The sequence below is a fragment of the Branchiostoma floridae genome, chromosome 2 (genome assembly GCF_000003815.2).
Source record: "Branchiostoma floridae strain S238N-H82 chromosome 2, Bfl_VNyyK, whole genome shotgun sequence".
Lineage (NCBI taxonomy): Eukaryota > Metazoa > Chordata > Leptocardii > Amphioxiformes > Branchiostomatidae > Branchiostoma > Branchiostoma floridae.
The window spans coordinates 15,597,981-15,617,146 of record NC_049980.1 but is presented as its reverse complement, the minus strand read 5'-3'; the positions used below and the strand labels follow the sequence as shown (position 1 = coordinate 15,617,146).

General features: G+C 40.1%; 1 protein-coding gene across 3 annotated transcripts in view; it reads left to right on the top strand.

Annotated features, from left to right (window-relative positions):
• LOC118409831 (RNA polymerase II elongation factor ELL2-like) overlaps positions 1–12,072 on the top strand; it is a 40,256-nt gene extending 28,184 nt beyond the window's left edge. For all 3 annotated transcript variants that reach the window (XM_035811182.1, XM_035811183.1, XM_035811181.1), the window contains exon 14: positions 7,258–12,072. In XM_035811182.1, the coding sequence (XP_035667075.1) occupies positions 7,258–7,368 (111 nt within the window). In that variant the 3' untranslated portion in view covers positions 7,369–12,072. The remainder of the gene's footprint in view (positions 1–7,257) is intronic.
• Positions 12,073–19,166: the final 7,094 nt, after the last annotated feature.

Here is a 19,166-nt window from a genome sequence, read left to right as displayed (position 1 = left end):
AACAGATTATGGTTGGGTGTAGACCATCATCTGGCCTGGGCCACCTTCAATGTATCAGGTTACTTAGTGGCACTGACAGTTTGCCAGATGACGGGAGTGTACAAGATTATATATCTGTTGGTCAGGTATAATTGGAGTTTGCTTATTACTCTTTGTGGTGTTTCTAGAGCTGTATAGTACTGAGTTTTAAGTTCCGGTACAAGTTCCTTTACCCTGTTGGCAATCATGGTTGAACTTGAACTTAAACAGAAGAAGATGCAATTTTCTAATGTGGAGGAGAACTGTATAGAGTGTGGGCATAAGAGAAAGGTATGTGTATGATTTGTCTTGTGTTTCTTTTTGTTTCTTTGGTAATGCCATTTCCATACTGTATACAGGTAATTTGTTGTTTTGGGCTAGTCATATTCGCTTGGTTTTTGGGCCTGCTTAATCTATGGTACAGGCAGGGTTAAGTGGTGGAGGCTTAGCTTTGTTCTGTTTTGAATTCAGTATCGTTTGTTGCATTTTGTCGCGGCAAATATATGATGAAATTCCCCTTCTAAGCAACTGCTCATTGGTTTGCGGGGATGTTTGCTGGGTGTTTGCTCTGACTACAACAGCTTCTGAACTTTTCAAAGCTTCCATTGCCAGCAGCTTGCCATCTATAAATGGGATTGACAAGGACATTTTTCATAGTAAATTGTGCTGTTAAATTTGGCTTAGATACTACAGGAGATTTAGGTTTGGGTTGGATGGATTGAATGAAAATATCATACCACCCTGGGGACTAACTGTTGCTGCTGCATGGGGGCTACCACTATTCATATTGTCTAATGTCTATGGAACTACAGATAAAAGTATCATTGGTCAAATTATGCAAGTAACATTCCGATGTCAAGTGAATAACACCCCAGAAATAAATCTTTAATGAATATCATTGGAAGAACACAAACCAAGGAGACTTAGCAGCTGCATTAGGTCAGTACATTGAAATAGGAAGATATTAGTATATCATGTGACAGAGTAACTACATGTGCATGGGCCATCTGAGACAAAAAAAGGTAGCGTCTCAACAACTTCAAAGTACTGTGGTTGGTTACATACTTAAGAAATCCAAAATAAGTAATGTTCATCCATGTCCAAACTTACAAATTCAGAAAATGGAATTTCAGAGTCAGACTTTTGCATGGTGCACAACCAACACGGTAAAAAGCTTATTTTTCCAACCACGTACCATAGACAAAAAGGCAAAAATACACAATAGGTCTACAGAAACCCAATACATATCATGCAGGCCTGAGGTCTACGAACTCTTGTTTGACTCGAGTTTACCTCATGTGACTGAATGCGAAGTAGAAGATGGGTTAACAGGAGACTGGCAGGATAGCAAGGTGTGCTTGCCAGGGTTCAAAGTTGGTTCAGCAGGCTGGCAGGAAAATGCATACTGACAGAATTACTGGTGGTGAGAAATTCACAATAATGAATATGTGATCTTCAATTTCTTGTTGAATAAGGTCTGGATGTAATGTTCAAAACGTGATGAGCTCAAACATTATATCTCCATGTGCACAAGGCACAGGGTGAGGAAACTGATCAGATCAGCAAAATTACATCCAAGATGAGAGAAGCTGACATCATCCTATCTGCTCTTGTGGACTGCTCAGGACAGTGACCCTGTGACCCCAGGTTATAATGGTACAGGGGAGAGCTGCTGTAGAATTAGATTCAGCAGCCCACAATGCCACATTGGAGTCGGATCATACTATTCATAGGGGATCTGTCAGTGTTTCCATTGTGATTGCATGTCCCTGGTCCAGATCTGATATCTTGCATCCATACATACACAGGAAATGAGTCTTAACCTTAATAAGAATCTTGTGGAACTGGAACCAGAAGCTGGAATTAAAGTCTTGGACAGGTTGTGAAGAAGGTCCTTGTTGGCTCCCAACTGTATCTGTCATGGTGACTTTGAAGAGATGTGATCCATTCATCATATGTTGTACTTGAAGGAATGTTTTTGTGTTCAATGAGACACATGTACTTGCTGGAGTTGATAGCTTTATATTTCCTTGTAACCACTACTGATTTGTTGAAAACAAAAATGAGCTATACATAGAAAAAAATGTACCAAATTCTGTTCCTGCATGACTTGCCTTAACTGATTCAGAAATTTCTACTGCCATTTTGTGGGCATGCCAAATTTGACCAGGACAACCAATTTATAACAGAATGGAAGAACAGAATCGTGGACTGACTTCATGAGCAACTTTCAAAAATGAGTGACGGTGCCCAGTATATGTGGATAAAGTCCCTTTTGCCATGCCATAGGAACAGGAAAGTGGGAGACTCAAAGTCTTGCACTCACATAATGTCTTACAAAGTGGTCATGGTTTTCCCCCTGATTTTATACAATGGCGCTCTGACATTTATACCACTTGGGGGTGTCATTATGGGGAGCAAGATCACCTGCAAATTATTGTACTGTTAAGTCAGAAAGGGAAACATTTTGACATGGTAGTCAAGACTGAATGCTAATTGGCTTCACTAATCATGTCTGACATTCTGTATGGCAGCTATGTGACTGTAGGGTACACGCAGGGGAAGAGAGTTATCCACCAACAAACTGAGACTGACGTGACATTATAAGCACAGAAACTTGTAGAGAAAACAGAGAAGGTGAAGTCCTTCTTGTCATACATAACCTGCAAATTTAAGTCCAGAGCAGTATGTACATGTACATGCTTAAGGTGCATATGAACCTGTATGGCTTTATTGGTGTTGGACAAATGAACAATATTTTTAGTCTGAACTGAAAATGGGGGTTGAAAGTATCATTCATTTCCATTGCTTCATTGTACATTTTGTACATGTAGGTACATGTATGTGTGCAGTGCCTTCAATTCTCTGGTAGGTTCCTGTGTTCTGAGTTTTTTCTAACTCCAATATCGTCACCATTGTCCATTCTGCTGGTATATACTAGTAGATCCCGATCGGAGCAAGTAAATTTGAAGATATTCTCTTAAAAGAAAACACTTTTAAACAAAATGTATTAATGCCATCACTTGTAATTTAAAATTCATAAATGGCAGACCACCCTGTAACACATTCCCAGCATACTGATCAGAGTCTCGGTCCACAGTGTCTCCATCAGGATCTCTACCAGTAGAATGGGGAATCTGCCAGATCGTAATCTCCGCCTTGACATGTTATGTATCCTTCCTTACGACTTGAATGTGCTTGGAAGTGTTGTTCACGATAGGAGAAACAGCTGTTTAGGGATTTAGAAGCAGCAAGCAAGGAGGAAATTGACTGTGGGTGAAGAGATGACGTACCCTCCTATGGCAATGTGCAATCTCTTTTCTGTCCTGCTGTCCCTTTAGAGCAGCTGGATCAATGTTGTAATAAGGAGGAATAGTTATTACCAGCCAGCTCCCTCAGGGAATGCATGACTTGTGAGCATAGCCTTCACTACAAGGAAAGTGTCAGGATGTGAACTTTTAAACCCTCATTTCAGTCAGTTAATGTATAACCACCTTGCCGACAGCTGTGACTTAGCTGACTTGGGCAATTCAGCAGTAGGCTACTGTATATTGTACTGTTCATTGTACTCTAGTGTATTGAACTTGGGTATACTGTGTCCTTGTGAAGGGTTGGTTTTTAACTTTTTTATAACCAATGTATCACATATAAATACAGGATAAGAATTGCACGCAACTGTCTGGTACAGTACTAGGGTACATGTACATATAGAATACAACACGGTGTATTCCGTATCACCCAAGGTATTAGCCCGACCCCGGGTCGGATTGCCCGAAGGCAGGAGGGTGATCCGACCCGCAGGAGGGCCGAGACCAGGGTGATGCTGAATACACCGTATTGTATTTTATTTATGTCATACCCACCTGAGAAAACCCATGTTTTGATGCGAAATGCGCCAGAAGTCGAACAAAAAAGTGTTGCAACAGCAATGTTCCAACGTCCGAATCAGGTATTCGAATTGCCAACCGAGTCATAATCGGCCCGCTCGAAATGGTTCGATTTACTCAAAGAAAGCCTGTGTGATACGCCTTTCAAACTTGTGCGATACGGAAGCGTACGGCCCGGTCCGGAACACCTGTATCGAACGTTTTCGCGTCACAGGTATGACATAAATTAAAATATCACATAGAGGGTATGTTATTTTATGCTCAAGATTTGGTCTTTACATTTCCTTGGAGTTAATGCACCACATACGTCAATACAGAACATGATTTGTACATGATTGTCAGATGCAGTGCTTAGATACATAAAGTATCACAGAGGGGATTTGTTATTTTATGGTTAAGATTTCTTTTTTACATTTCCTTGTAGTTTATACAATGTACATCACTTACATGTAGGACATGATTTGTACACGATTGTCAGATACAGTACTTAGGTACATCAAAGGATCACAGAGAGGATTTATTATTTTATAGTCAAGATTTAGTCTATGGATTGTTGTAGGGGTTGGTCTGAATATAACATAAACCAAGGATGTAGAGTCAATGTCCTGGAGTCAGTGTCCTCCACACATATCTACATGGACTCTCAATTCAGCAAGTCTGATGTGTTGCGCATAAAACAGTGAAAGGTTCTCTCAGGCACGCAAACTTGTGATAAAAATTGTATGTTCTAACGTCATGAATACACATGCAGGGATCTCAGTATTCTGATCCATCACAACAGACATCAGAACTCTCAAAGTACTTAGTATCATGTGAATTGGCACATGAATTATAATCTCCAAGCAGGGATTAGGCTCTGGCTTGTTTTGGTTGTCGCTTTAGGCAATTTGTCAGTTTTTCTTGGTGCTGATATACCAATAAGCATAAAACTGACAAAATAGAAATGCCGACAAAATGCCTAAAAATGACATCCAAAATAAGTCAGAGCCTAACCTCCGCTTTGAGAGAATCACATGTTAGATGGGCTGAGTAGATTGGCATGGGCCTTTAAATGGTTACATTATGTGAAAAATGAAACATTCACACTTTGTGTTTCAGTGAATAGTTTACTCAAGCCTACATTTTGTATATTCTCACAATGTGTCTTTACCTACAGCAACATGTTAGATGTCCATGTCAGGTGTATATTAGTCATTCACATTGCAGCCTGCCCAGCAACTTTGTGTGTGATCATGATGACAACGAACTACAAGCTCGCTAACGAACTGTAGCCTGGGGCTACATGAAGGTTTATGACACGTGCAATATGAATAGCCTTTAGGGTGACAGTTCCATTTCTTGGGTAATCTATCAACAACAAGAAGCGTATGAAGATGTAATGAGCATGCTTGGATTGAATGCTTGAGAAGGAGCAGGGCTGTTTGCAGCTTCGAGTCACACCTGAAGTTGAATGTATTCCCTGACAAAGAAGTTATCCTGGAGTTTTGTAAGTACTGAAATCGAGGTGTGATATAATGAATGTAGAGAGGAGTCTTGCTTGCAGTTCCATCTGGCCTGTATAAAGTCACTCATTTCTGAAAAAAGTATTGCTAAGGCGAAGAAGAGTGTTTCTTTGGGCATATCTCTCTCTCACATCTTCCATCTGTAGGGCTACATACTTTGCTTGGTTGAACTTTTTCAGTGATAAAAGGAGGCTTAAAAACTTATTGATTTCATACATGGACTTGTTGAGTTGGGGAGACAGCAATTATGCTTTTTTTGAAAGTGAATGGTTTTCCTCTTGCACTGAGAATACTGAATGAAAAGCTTTCTTTTGTGGGTACCCATCCTGTCAGCTTTCCAATTCTGAACAAAGGCCTTTCATGATGGCACCCCATTTCCTGGTTAGTTAGATACTGTTAACAGTTGAATCACCTGAGACCTTGGTAGCTGCTAAGACAGACAGTCTCCCCCAGTGGGGCACAACTTGCACTTGGAGTTGCACTTGGACCAAAGAGGTGAATGCTGAATAGGCCATCTACACTTACCCTCAGCTTTGAAGTCTCCACGACATGTTCTAACTGCAAAATACCTAACGTTTTCTGATCACTACATTTTCTCTTAATGGCAACCATCAGAACTTTGTAGCAATCAGAAAACAGTTCGAAATCAGAAAAAGGGGCATTATCAAAGCACAGCATTTAACCAGGGAGCCCAGACTGCACTCTTCATCAATAGATTTGGAGGGCGAGCCAGTAAATTACCAGGCCACGATGTAGCAGTACAGTAATCACACACACACTGGCAGTCATAGGAAATCCAATAACATCTCCAAACCTCTTTTTACAAGAGCATCCGATTTGTAGACTCTAACCCTGTGCTGTGTCATATCCAGTATGCCATAAAGGTTTGCAGCCCTTGTATTGCCATATCTCTGAAGAATGTAATCCTTGCATGATGTTTCACTTCTGTAGCATTACACAGTGGAGACTCTAATCTACCTCCTTCTACAATCTGTTCTTGACTAGCTAGATTTGTTAGATTCATTCTACCCCAGGTAGAGAACTACCCCTACTTATGGTTATTGTTTACTATCTTATCTCTAAAACAATAGCTCTGTTTGGTAATACTGGTGTATAATGGATACCCACTGCGAGAAATTGCGACTGTGCTGGGAAATACATGTCCATGGATAAGGAGGCCTGTTGGGAATGGCTTAGTCAGACGGATAGTGCTGGTAGAGCAGGCTGTTGCAGCTTTAGGAAATGGCAGGAAATGGCAAACCATAATAGCAACATAATGACCGTTTCTTGACATTATTGGGTAATGGAGTACAGGTGGGATTTGCCTTGACGTAGTGATTCGATAGCTTTTAAGGGCAGATAATGCCTAACTGAATCTTTGTCATATTTATTACATTGTGAAATTTGCTTCCTGCTTACATTTTCAACTTAACAAAGTAACATAAAATTTTAGATGAGTAGGCAAAGTACTGCTATTGTAAAACTTGATGTAAAGCATTTACGTCAAACCATCATGATTCACACAATTGTATGCTCAGTACTGGTGTGGTAGCCTACAATGTCCATTGGTCCTGCGTCTGGACCAAGAGTTTAAATCCTGGTTGTGTCACTCACCCGATATGCACATTATTGGAAAGGGTTTCTGACCTTAGGACAGTACATTGTGCTTATTGAAAAGTGCTCGGGGAATTTCCCTGCCCTGGTACAATGAATGTGTAAATACTGTATATATATCATCTGTCTTGCCTCTCACAACCAATGGAAGATTACTTCATTTGTTAATTGAGTTCATTTAAGCTTAATTGGTTTGGGATCATTTTCACTTATGTTTGCTGTCTTGTTACCTACAGGACCAGAAGTACCAGGACCAGAAGAGAAGGTGGAAGGATCTCCATGCCAAACTGGCACACATCAAGAATTGTATACTAGAATATGACAGGGCCAACTTTCCCTGTACATAGCCAGACTGCACAACATATCTCCTGTTCATGGACTTGGATGTGGAAATAAGGACTGAATAATTATGGCATTACACTCCACTGGTCTCATTACTTCCCACAAATCCTCATGAAAAGATCATATTGGTGCATCACTTTGAATGAACATTAACATTGACAAAGATAGAACATGACCAGTTCGATAAAAATACGGGCATAGTCATGCATCTGTGGATTTTCCTAGTGAAGTCCCTCATTTGTTGTGGCATGACTCTTGTCTGCAAGGCTAACTGCAAGTGTCAGAAAAGTTGACATCAATGCTACCGTCCATAAGCTTATGAATCAATTCATTCAGTGACTGCTGCATGAAGTGAGTCCCTGCGTCTCCCTGGGTGAATAAGTGAGGAATATTTATGAGGGATGCAGTGCCAGGTCCTGTCACTTGGGAAGTGGAAGTAGAGATGTTCAGTGGAGTGTGATGCCTGCGAGGACTTGGACTTACCCCTGTGTCGCACACTGTGGCCTCAAGGAGTCGGCCTGCCGGGAAAGTCTCTCAGGTGAAGATGTTAAATGCAGAGCCTGTACTGAAGGCATAAAAACTGGGAGGTTGCACAATCTTCCTGTCAAAGTGGAGTCAGTCATGTGTTCAAACTTTGCTGCCCCATCCAAAAACACTTGCAGTTCAGTGGTTTACAATCAGTGCCTGGCCTTCCTACTGACTACTGATGATTGGTATCATCTGACATCACCTGTAATGTGGCTAATACATTCTCCACAACTAGGTAGCTGAGACAAGGCAATGAATAAAGGAAAAGATGTTAATGATGTGCTACTGTAGCTAAGCCTATTGCGAGACATTTTGGTAGGGCAGTAATTTTGAATGAAGGCACTTCTGTCTCCATATCCAAATGAAAGAAAGGATGTCTTGCAAACTGTGAGGAAAGTGCCAAAACTCACAAAGCCAACAACAAACTTAAAGGAGCACCACAGGTTCCTTTTTTTATTCTAAGGTCAGCCAGGTGGCAGGAAGTTGTGAAACCTTGAGGTGACAGTGTGTGGCACAGTCCCAAAAAAGTACTATTTGCTTTTGCTGCTGCAATTAATTGATATCCAAGTACAATGTATTAATATTATTGTTATCTGTAATAACTAGGTATATTTAATATGTAAATACACTAGACCAACAGGGCTATGTCTCTGTCAATGTACCCCTGAGCAGTATTCTCCCTCCTCAAACTGTTGCGTTGAGAGGATTTTTTTCTTTCCTTTTTTTTAAGTGTACATGACCTTGCACAGGTAGCAATTCCACATGGATGATTGCAGTAATCAGAAAACTGGATGCACGAAAGTGGTCTGTTAAGTGCAGATGAGAAACCCTTGCCCACAAGCAGGTTTCTTCATACTTGAATATGTTGATCTAAGGCATACGGAAAAAGTAGATCTTAAGCCCCCAGATGGTTCCTTTGTACAGTTTCCAATCATGGCAGGTTTTGCATAACATAAGTTCAGAAGGGAGCAGGATCTGTTCCACCAGGCAACTTTCTTAATTCAGCTGAAGCAGCAATCTCTGCTTGAACCTGGGGCAATAACGTGGCTGGAATTCCCCTGGTGGACAACTTTTCATAAAGTTGTTACACCTTTCCAAGGCCATGTTTGGACTGCATTTCAGCAGGGTGTTTCCCTGCGGAATGTGCATGCCATGCAGTACCCCACTTCAGGCTATGCCCACTCCACCAACTCAGCCTAAAATGTTTTTCTGTATGCATAAGTGTCCTCCAGACTCCTGCAAAAAAGGAATTGGATGTTGCTGTCCTCTACTTCTTACTCTCAACACAGTTGCTGGGGAGCATAGTTTACCATGATGCAGTTGCTTAACCACAGAAAACATGGGGAACAGTGCTGTTTGGATGTCCTGCACCTCTCGACAGCATTGTGTACCAATTCAGTGTGTCACCCTGCAAATTTATGCATGTAGATGAACCATTGCTTTATACTACATGTGCCTGCATGTATTACATGTTCCTTTTGAAATCTTGGCCCATTTTTATTTTGTTGATATATTCTTTTGACTGTAAACTTTAGCATATCAGCCATCTCTGTATCCTAAAACCTTGAAGTATGGCAGAATTTTATGGTCTGTAGCAAAGTTTCCCCTATCAAAGAGGACTTTCATCCTCACAGAAACACTCCAAATGGAACCAGTCAAAAAGAGTGCTGAGCCAGTGCCATAAAGATTTTGCCAGAAAATTGTTTGGCATTTGTGGAGAAGCTTATGTTGCAAATGAGTGATTTGATGTCTCATTTCCGCACATTTTATGATTGTGTGCAGCCAGACTCTGCCGTAAAATGTGCCAGGCCTCACATGGGTGAACATATCGTTAGCTGTAAAACTAATTCTTCTGCAGTGGCAACAGTAAAAACATTCCTGTAACTGCTCTGAGATTAATACTGTGTTCCCCTCGGAACCATATTTCACTTGCCATCAACCAAATTGCCACATGGGAAAGCCTGGTAGTCTGTTTGATATGATTTGGAAACTGTCCAAATACGAGGGCCTTCTTCCCCATCAAGACCTTGCACATGACTTTCAATTTGTCCAGCAGGCCACCAATGGCTAACGGTTGACATTCTTTGCTCATGCTTACAGGAACTGAATTTCACTTCTTTAATAGGCAAAAATTCAAAAGCAACATTCCCACAGAAAGCTATACTATTCCAGAATTGTAATTCCTTGCATCAAGGAGGTCCTGTTCAACTTGCTTTACTATGAAAATGTAAGGCTCACTTTAGCATGGTGGTGTTTTCCTCTTGGTGTTGGTTTCAAGGCACATTTTTGGCCTGTTGATTTGGCCTTTTATAATGTGAAATCTCTGATATTGGCTGTGTTTAGCAGAGTTGTACCTGAGGTACCTGCACATCTCTGTCCTAACCAGTTTTAAGTGGAAAATGGAGTGATGTAAAATAGCCATGACATTGCTGTAATCACTAGCCCTGTGGGGGGTGCGGAAGGATGCTTTCCTCATACACTTCTTAAATCCACTTTCACAGCAGGCAATCACTATTTATAGAGAAGAGTTTTTTTCTAAGTTTGTGTAGATGAAGGGTGATACTTGAACATGTGTGGGTGCTGTGCATGTAGTGTGGGAGGAATCAGGTCTTCCCGTGCACTAACATGTTTGAATTATGTGAAGTGTTTGGCGTATCATTCTAGTGTAGACATCCCAGAATGGACCAGCACAGACTGAGACTTGTTTCCACTTCCATGCCTGGTCTCTGTAAGGTGTCCAGTTTAGATTCTTAGACCAAGACTTCATAAAATGAAATGTTAGACCCTCTCCTGTTATCTGGATTTCCTTAACATCTGTCTAGTCTGCTTCATTCCTGCTTCAATTACATCAAGGACTTCATAGAAAAATATTCTGCACTAATCATTAAGTTAGGAAGTTAGTCAAAGGTGCATTGGACTTTGTGTAAAAAAAAAAACAGCCTCTCAAAATTTCAGTCATTGCTCAGGCCATATAGAGACCCTGCTGAAAGAAAAATGATACAAAAAAGAATGACACGGGCCCAGAAAAAGACCAAACAAGGAAAACATATGAAAGGAAAGAAAATCATCTGTAAAGTGCCGTCTGAAAAGTTATACTGTATGGCCACAACAGGAGTTTTAGCAAGGGCAGAATGCAGTGGTTTTTTTATAACATGGAGCCTATAGATTAGTTTTTGCAGACTTTCTAAACTGTTCAACCCCCCACCCCCTTTGTGATGCAGACCATGCATGAAGCAAAAATAGCGGTGGCACCCCAGAAGTAAAGAACAAATGTGTGATTATGCCAAATGTAGTCTGAAAAGCATGAGGGATAGATAGCAAAGCCACCGAGTTGGGGCGCAGCAGAATATTGGGGCAAAAGTGCATGGACATGAGGAAATTTATTCCCCATCACATTGAGCCTGATACTTCCTGGTGCCACATCAGAAGTTCTACATAGGCCTTGCAACTTATCTTCAGACTGCACGCTCTGTTAGTGATGTAGATATCACCTACTTAGTCATCCAGGCTAAGCTGGGGGATACTTTGCTATGCCATCGGTGTGATCTTAATTTGCAAATTGATTGGATCCTCAAGTCGTTTTGTGTTCGAAGGAGCTCCATTGTTCGTCAGCGATGGTGAATCTGAAAAATAGAATTTGATTTGAATTGTATTGTGTTGGAAAAGGTATGCTAAATTAGCAAACTTTTGTCAAAGACAAGTAACAAAGGATATTCTATTTCTTGTCATCTTTAAGTCTGAGAAATGACTATGTATTTACCTGTTGATTTCTGTTGTTAGTAACCAGTTAGCACCTTGTTTGAAGAAAATGGCATATACAAATGCCAGACTTGACTTGACCAGCTCTGTTTTGCTTGTGACTCTAATTATGCAAATAAATAACGAACCAGTGGCTTCTTATTTTCAGATTATTGCTTCCTTTCACTACTGACATAACAAGTTCAAGCGTTATGTCTGTTTATGTTACAAATTAATTGAGACTTTAATTTAAAATTAATGTTATGAAAGTTTAAGCAAGGAAATCAGGAAAACACACCTGACCATTCTTATGTAACCATTTCAGTATTCCATACCCATCTAACGATAACCTTTCGTCCTCTTTTTAAGGTGAAAGATAACCATTTTATTGACATGTATATGTGACAAAAGCTTCTGCAATAAAGGCGAGAAATGAGCAGTTCTACTGCGTGTCTGTCCCTCATGTTTTATTTTCCCCATGTATGCCTTGTGGCAACTTGTTACAGGAGAAGGAATGGGCCCAGCTTCTGTAATACCTTCTCAGAACTTCATTAGATTCTCTGCACAACCTACTGCACCAAGTAAGCCATGAATTCTGTCAGTCTGAAATATTCTAGTGTGTACTTGGCTAGTAGACAGGGAGGACAATCAACATCAGGGCTGTGGTTTCAGTCATTGTCAAGGAATCAAGCAAGGAGGCAACTTGGTTTCACACACTGATGGAGCAAACTGTGGCAATGTATCATGTATGACAGAGGTCAAGATTCATGTTCAAGCGCAATGTTTCTCCCACATATATATTCCAATCTGACACACATCCTTGAGGTGAGGGTGCATTGTACCCATGGAAGCATGCAGGGTGACTTGCAAACTACCGCTGCGTAGCAAATACTGTACATGTTCAAATTTTGCAGTGGTTTAATGTTAATAGTTTTCATGGCCTCACTGCAGTTATGCTAGTATCATCAAACTAAATCAGACATTCGGGTTGGGTACAAAACCAGATTTTCTTATTAAACCGGACCTGAAAAAATTTGGTGGACCGGATGTTGGACCTATTAGAAAATAAACAGATTATATGATCATTAAGTCTACACTTTTGGGGGCTTTCTGGTCAAAGAAAAGAGCAAAGCAGAGTGGAGCTTACAGCCATTTCTACAAAGTTTTACAGTCAATCATACAGAGGAAGTGATTCCTGTAGGATTTTAGAACGCCAGTGGTGAAATACACAACAAAACATAAATTTTGTAGCGAAATGGACCATTGTTTTAAGCATTGTCCATTCACATGTTTTCACATACTGAATCAGGTCCAGGTTTAGGTCCAGACCTGGATCTGATCCTCTCGACCAGACCTGGACCTGAATTTTCTGTACTGGTACCCACCCCTACCAGACATCCTAAATCATGTTTTTATTACATAAACATCTGATATGCTGGAAGGTGATCAGCTTGTCAGAAAGACAAAGTAACAATTCACACCATAAATAGGCCTCTTTTTTATAATACCACAATCCACATAAATACATGTGAAGTTTGCAGCCAGCTGCAGTACCTTATATGTCCCATAGTGGCTCTTTTAGTAGGGAATTGATACCATTTATGTCTAATCCAGATAATGATATGTCTAAAATTGCATGGTACAACAAGCAACATTATAATTCTATTGACAAATTTTTGAAATTGGTACAAAAACAGGATACATGTATATGATTTTAATTTCTACTAGACCAAATGAATATGAATTAGTCCTTTTTTTTTACCATAATGGGACAGATACATGGTACATGCAATAGCCATATGTTTTCCATACATAACGTTAAATATTGTGCAGCCCAAAGCTGCACCCCAGATGACCACAGTCAGGGGTAGGGCTGTACTGGTACAAAACCGTTTTTTTTTTCTTATTGGACTGGTCCAGAAAAACCGGACCTGAAAAAATTAGGTGGACCGGATGTTGGACCTATTAGAAGATTTACAGATTATTTGATCAGGCATTCACATGTTTTGGCACTTGCAGGTGGAAGAAATTAACAAGAGTGAAGTAGAGTAATAGTCATTTCTACCAAGTTTTACCTGTCAGTCAATCGTACAGATGCCAATTGGCGTTGTAGGATTTTAGAACGCCAGTGTGAGTCTAATGCTCCACCAAACAGATTTCTTTGTAGAGAAATGGATCATTTGTTGAGTCATACTGAATCTGGTTCAAGTTCAGGTCCGGACCTGGACCTGATCCTCTGAACCGGACCTGGACCTGAATTTTCTGTACCGGTACCCACCCCTAGTCAGGGGACAATTTGTCCCCTCACCATCTGAAAGGCTGGCCAGTGGGTTTCTAGCCAGACCACAAATTTACACCTCCAGTAGCTGTAAAACAGTCCATAAGTCCGGATAGGTCACAGTATTTACGAGCGCTTTCACACCAGAGTGCGCTCCCAGCCTCAGGAGGCTCATTCACAGGGAGGGATAATGTGATGAACTTAAACTCACCTCTACAACTTCATATGCCTGCAAAATGGCCCTTTGAGGCACAGGTGTGAACAGACAATGAATAAATTTTGAATAAAGTACACATTATTTGTGGAGTTATTAAAACTCAACTGTGTAATTTCAAGCTCTGTCAGGCCTATCCGCCCACTTGCCGAAGGAGCCATGCTGAAGATAGTTATCATCACAATTGGTGATGCTGCACCTGTACTTTGCTTACCAAAGTGTCAGGCTGACCAGTTCTTGTTGTCCTGATGCATAGCTTTCGAGAAAGTGATGGGGACTCCCAAAAAAAGCTTTATATCCATTGGTTATTGTTTGGGTGAGGACTCATGTCTCTAACGTTAGCTCTAAAGTTTTGAAAAACCATTTTAAGCTTACATTACAAAAATACATTTTTATTGCTTTCATGTCATATAACATTCACATAGTTTGGATGGGTGGTAAAATGTTTGTCCATCCCAACAAGTAGTCTGTGTTACAAACTCTGCTGTCTGGGGCCCGCAAATTCTAGAAGGCTGGCCAGATGTTGGAAGGGCCAACAAGCAAATGTCTGATTTGGGACAGAGGGACTCATCCTGGAGACTGCACCATAGGTACCAAGTAACCTTCTTCTGACACTTGTAGGATTGAAAGGTCAATCTGTGCCAGATTCTGTGATCTTGCATGCCCCATGATAGCATGCTTCATCTGTTGTTATTCACAGAAAGAAATTGGCCAAGCTGTGTATCTATAAGGTACTTCATTGTTTTCTAGAATGCTTTCCTCTCAGGCCATTAGACAGGAGAGGAATGCTTCCTGGAATCGGAAACTTGATTCTGGGCACAAAGCCCCTGGGAAAGGTGACATTGATTATTTGCACTGGAATGGGGTTCTTGAGATGAAAAGAAATTTGCTAGGATTTGCTGACTTGGTATTTGGGTTAATGAGCTGTTAGAAAACACCATTTTAGGTGAGATGAATGAGCAAAACCCACATCCACACTTCCGGTCTTATACCACCTTTCTTTTGTTCCTTCTTTTATATAATTTTGGTCTCCATCAGTAGTTGGCATTATACATGTAACGTTATGAACTTCAGTATAGCAGTATATATGACAGTGAACAAGAAGTCCTTTTTTTAGAATAAGAGAAAATGAGTGTTTGCAATACATCCAACAGAAACTATTACTGTTAATTGATAAAAACATAAACTTTCCTGTGCATGCTTAGTAACAGCTTGTGACCTTCAATCAATGATTATGTACAATTGGACTGGCAGCAAGCCTTAACCATGGCCTTGAATTCTGCAACTTGTTGTTAATTGTCCTTGTTACTACAAGCAGTTTCAGCAAGGTACTTTTCTTTTGGCCAGGCATTGCAGGTTTTCAAAACCCCTGGATCTAAACCTGAAGTCGTCAAACTTGCTTCAAAATACATGTGATGTGAATCATCATGTAATGCTTGTTCACCTTTATCCGTGGATAACTTATATCCGTTGTATATAAAAATATGGTAAATGGGAATTGTTAAGTCGATGGAAGGAAGTTTCACATTGCAATGTCTTGAAAACGTAGACATTTGAAACCCACAAAAGATTATTATTTGACTAAGACATACAACAGCAACACAGTTTAAGAGTCAATTTAGGAATTTTCCAGGGGATATGTTTATTTCATAGATTTTTAAGATTTGTGGGGTGTATGTTTATATGTGTGTAATCATTGGAGAATAAATACTACACATAAGTTATATTGGTATAGGAAAGTCATCAGTAAAAATATGAAATTATAGTACTTGATCAAAAGAAGTAATTAATTGTTGCATAAAATGTGTCAAGGAAATCTTAAAACTTATTATTTGTTAAACCTGTTATTCATGTTGTGTAACTTTTGAGTTACTGTAAATGCATTTAAGTTCTCGGGGCGTGGTAGCACCGTGCACTGTAGTCTCTTATTGCCATGGAAAAATGTTAGCGGTGGTTTTAAGTTCGGTAACCGCAAAATCCGCGAACATTAAACCACCGCGAAAGTTTCTGCATTTACAGTAGCCCCTAGATCTCTCCACCCCCTGACTTTTTGCAAAAACTTTTTTTTTTTTTACCCACCTGCCCAATTATTTTTTTCGGAGAAGCAACAACTTAAATTGGTTTGGCCTAAAGAGAGGTGTCAGCAAATAGTGGTAAATAGCAATCTAGAAACCATTATTGACGATAATGTAATTCCACTTTTCCTGGGGAAGCTGATCCCTTTGCACTCCAGGGTGCTGAATGGTTGGATGACAGGTGCTGTATTGGAATTTAATCAGCCACAGAGAATTACCCTTAATCCAGCCAATTATGTACCAATACATCTTCTGTCAACCTTACATGATATTTGTATTGCATACAATGGTGATTTTAATGGGAAATTAGCAGGGGACAAATGGAGGCATATCTGTGCAATATGTTAGACTTGGTGGGGCTTTCCTGAGGCTGAACTGGGGGGTACATAAACATCAGATCCTATTTTGACACCCTCCAAGAAAAAGATCCCACCAAAAGGTACCATCCGATTTCTGCCTTGCACTCGTTTCTAAGACAGCGAGTGCAATGAGCCCTGGTAGAAATTGAATGGTACCACGGCTATAAATATCTTTTTATATATACAAATGTATATTTGAATGCACTTACATGTAGTTTATGAAATGTTGGAGACTAACATATTTTGTAGGTTAATAAGCTTATGCAGTCTATCCAGAGCTGATAGGAGTGAATGACATCTTTGCAATGGTCTTCTAATACGACGGATCTTAAACGTCCATGGTTATAGAAAAGAGTGCTGGTTGTAAGACAATATAGGATTTTGGTCCTAGTTATAAGTGACATCTTCATAGACCCATCCTTTACAAGACCATCAGCCAGTGGTGGGGTGATACCTTAATAACGCGAATCCAAGTTAGGATTCAAGTTGCGGCCCTACAAGGTCCAATCAAAATATGCTTTAGATATTATAGTTGGTCCAGAGATGATTAATCAAATGTAGATGGTTGTACTTTTGTGATCATTTTATGATTTAAATACATTTTGTATTTCTGTCACTGACTGACTGACAAACTGCCCAAGTTTGTACTCATGGTAACTATATGCTGAATAAAGCCCAGCCAACCCCCACCTAATGTTACATCCACCCACACAGTTCAACCAGGTCACAATACACAGGACTGACAAGAATTTCAAAGTAGAGCAAGACTGCCTGACAACCTACAACAAATAGTGATGTGGAAGGCAGAACAGACCATTGCTTAGGCAGCTAATGTTACTGTACAGATTCCTATGCTGATTTTGTCAATTCAGTCAATTGTTTACAGGTCGTCTTACTGACAAGGAGGATTAGTGTTAAAAGCAACTTTTGTACATGTTGACAGGTATTCTGCATGGTCAACTTTTTTGGCTGATGCTGCTTTCTGAACCCCTTTGCTCCAGGGTATCAACGCTCCGACTCTGAAATAAACTGTACATTTGACTTTCATCTGATGATGGTTTTGCTGTTGAAATATCCTTTAAAGCATATGCTTTGGATCAACAAATTTATGTCTGACCCTCTTGCCTTGGTGACAGCCTTTTTAGGTTCAGTATGCTTTGTCACAAGACTGACCATCGCTAGAGTGAGCGTACTATAGCTAAAACGGCTGGCACCCAGGATCGATACTGACCTGAACTACTGACCAAGTCTGAATGTCTTTAGGGGAGAGTATGGGAGACTAGGATGACACTCAGACTACTACTGCCAAGTCTTCTTCCTTAAGAAGGGTAGTAATTTGACAGTTTATATTGGCCGCATTTAATATTCTTCACCATGTTAGACCAACCTCCTTCGTTAATAGACGGAAAATTCAGGAACTCAATCCATCTCATCCCAGATGTCCCCTGCGAAAAATCAGATATAGGCCCTTGACCTCTTTCATCTCTCAGTCAGGATGTCATTTAGCTCGTGTTGAAAACACAACACCAGTTGGAATTTTGCCTTGATGATTCCCTGAAGATCAGGCAAAAGTAACAGGTCTGTGATGGATGTCAGCTGTTATCTGGTTCTTCTTTTTTTTCCCTGCCATGTTACACTTTTCATGGTGTACTTTGGACACAGCCATGACTTCTTTTCCAAAAGATTCCCTGGAAAAATTTATGTACTAGTACATTTGTAGTTTATCAAGTTTGATGCATTTGTCAAAGAGAGTCTGGGGAATGGAGCCAAGAAGAGAGCCATTTCATGGCCTATTCTAAAATCTATGTGTTTCAGATGCCCTCATCATAAAAGTTCCAAGAGATGGAGGACTCTATGAAATGAAAAAGAAGGAATGTCCCAAAACTTTAACTGAAAGATTCATCACATTTTAGGAGATGGAAGAACAGAAACAAACAAGGGATCTGTGAATTAAAGGTGTCATTCTTCCCCAGAGGATGCAGGGTGATCTCCACAGCAGCTTGTGTGTTATTGATCCTGGTGCTGGGCTGCTTATGATGATCATGATGAATGGTTTATTGCAAGGTGAGTCATAAAACACAGATCATAAAGTATTGCATGGACTCTTACACAATTGATATAAAAATGCATATTACCTGTACAATTACTTTTGCTGGAAATATGAGGCTTTATCGTTAAAATGGATTTGTGCATTACTCTTATTCAATATATTATGGAGTAAGTTGGAATACAAGGCTTAATAAGTCTAAGCTTTAAGTGCCTCATGAAAATACATGACTAAGTGTTGCATATGCCCAAAAGTATCAAATCTATGGTTTCTGGCAATGTAACGTTAGATAGAAGTTAGGCAAGTTTGTAAAGGGTACAAACGTTACTTGATATGTAACGTTCTAAGTGATTTAAACCATGTAAATTATTGTACAGCTTGGATTGGTCCTGAAGACAGAAATGTTTCCCATTCATTGCAAATAAAGGTAATTTTAGACCACTCTGCTTTGGAAATCAGTTGTTGTTAGAACAAGGACGTTATATCTCATCAAGGTGTTTTTTAACCTCCTTGATCTCATATAACGTCCATGGTTAGAACTAGGAAAGAGTTCCCCTTTAATAC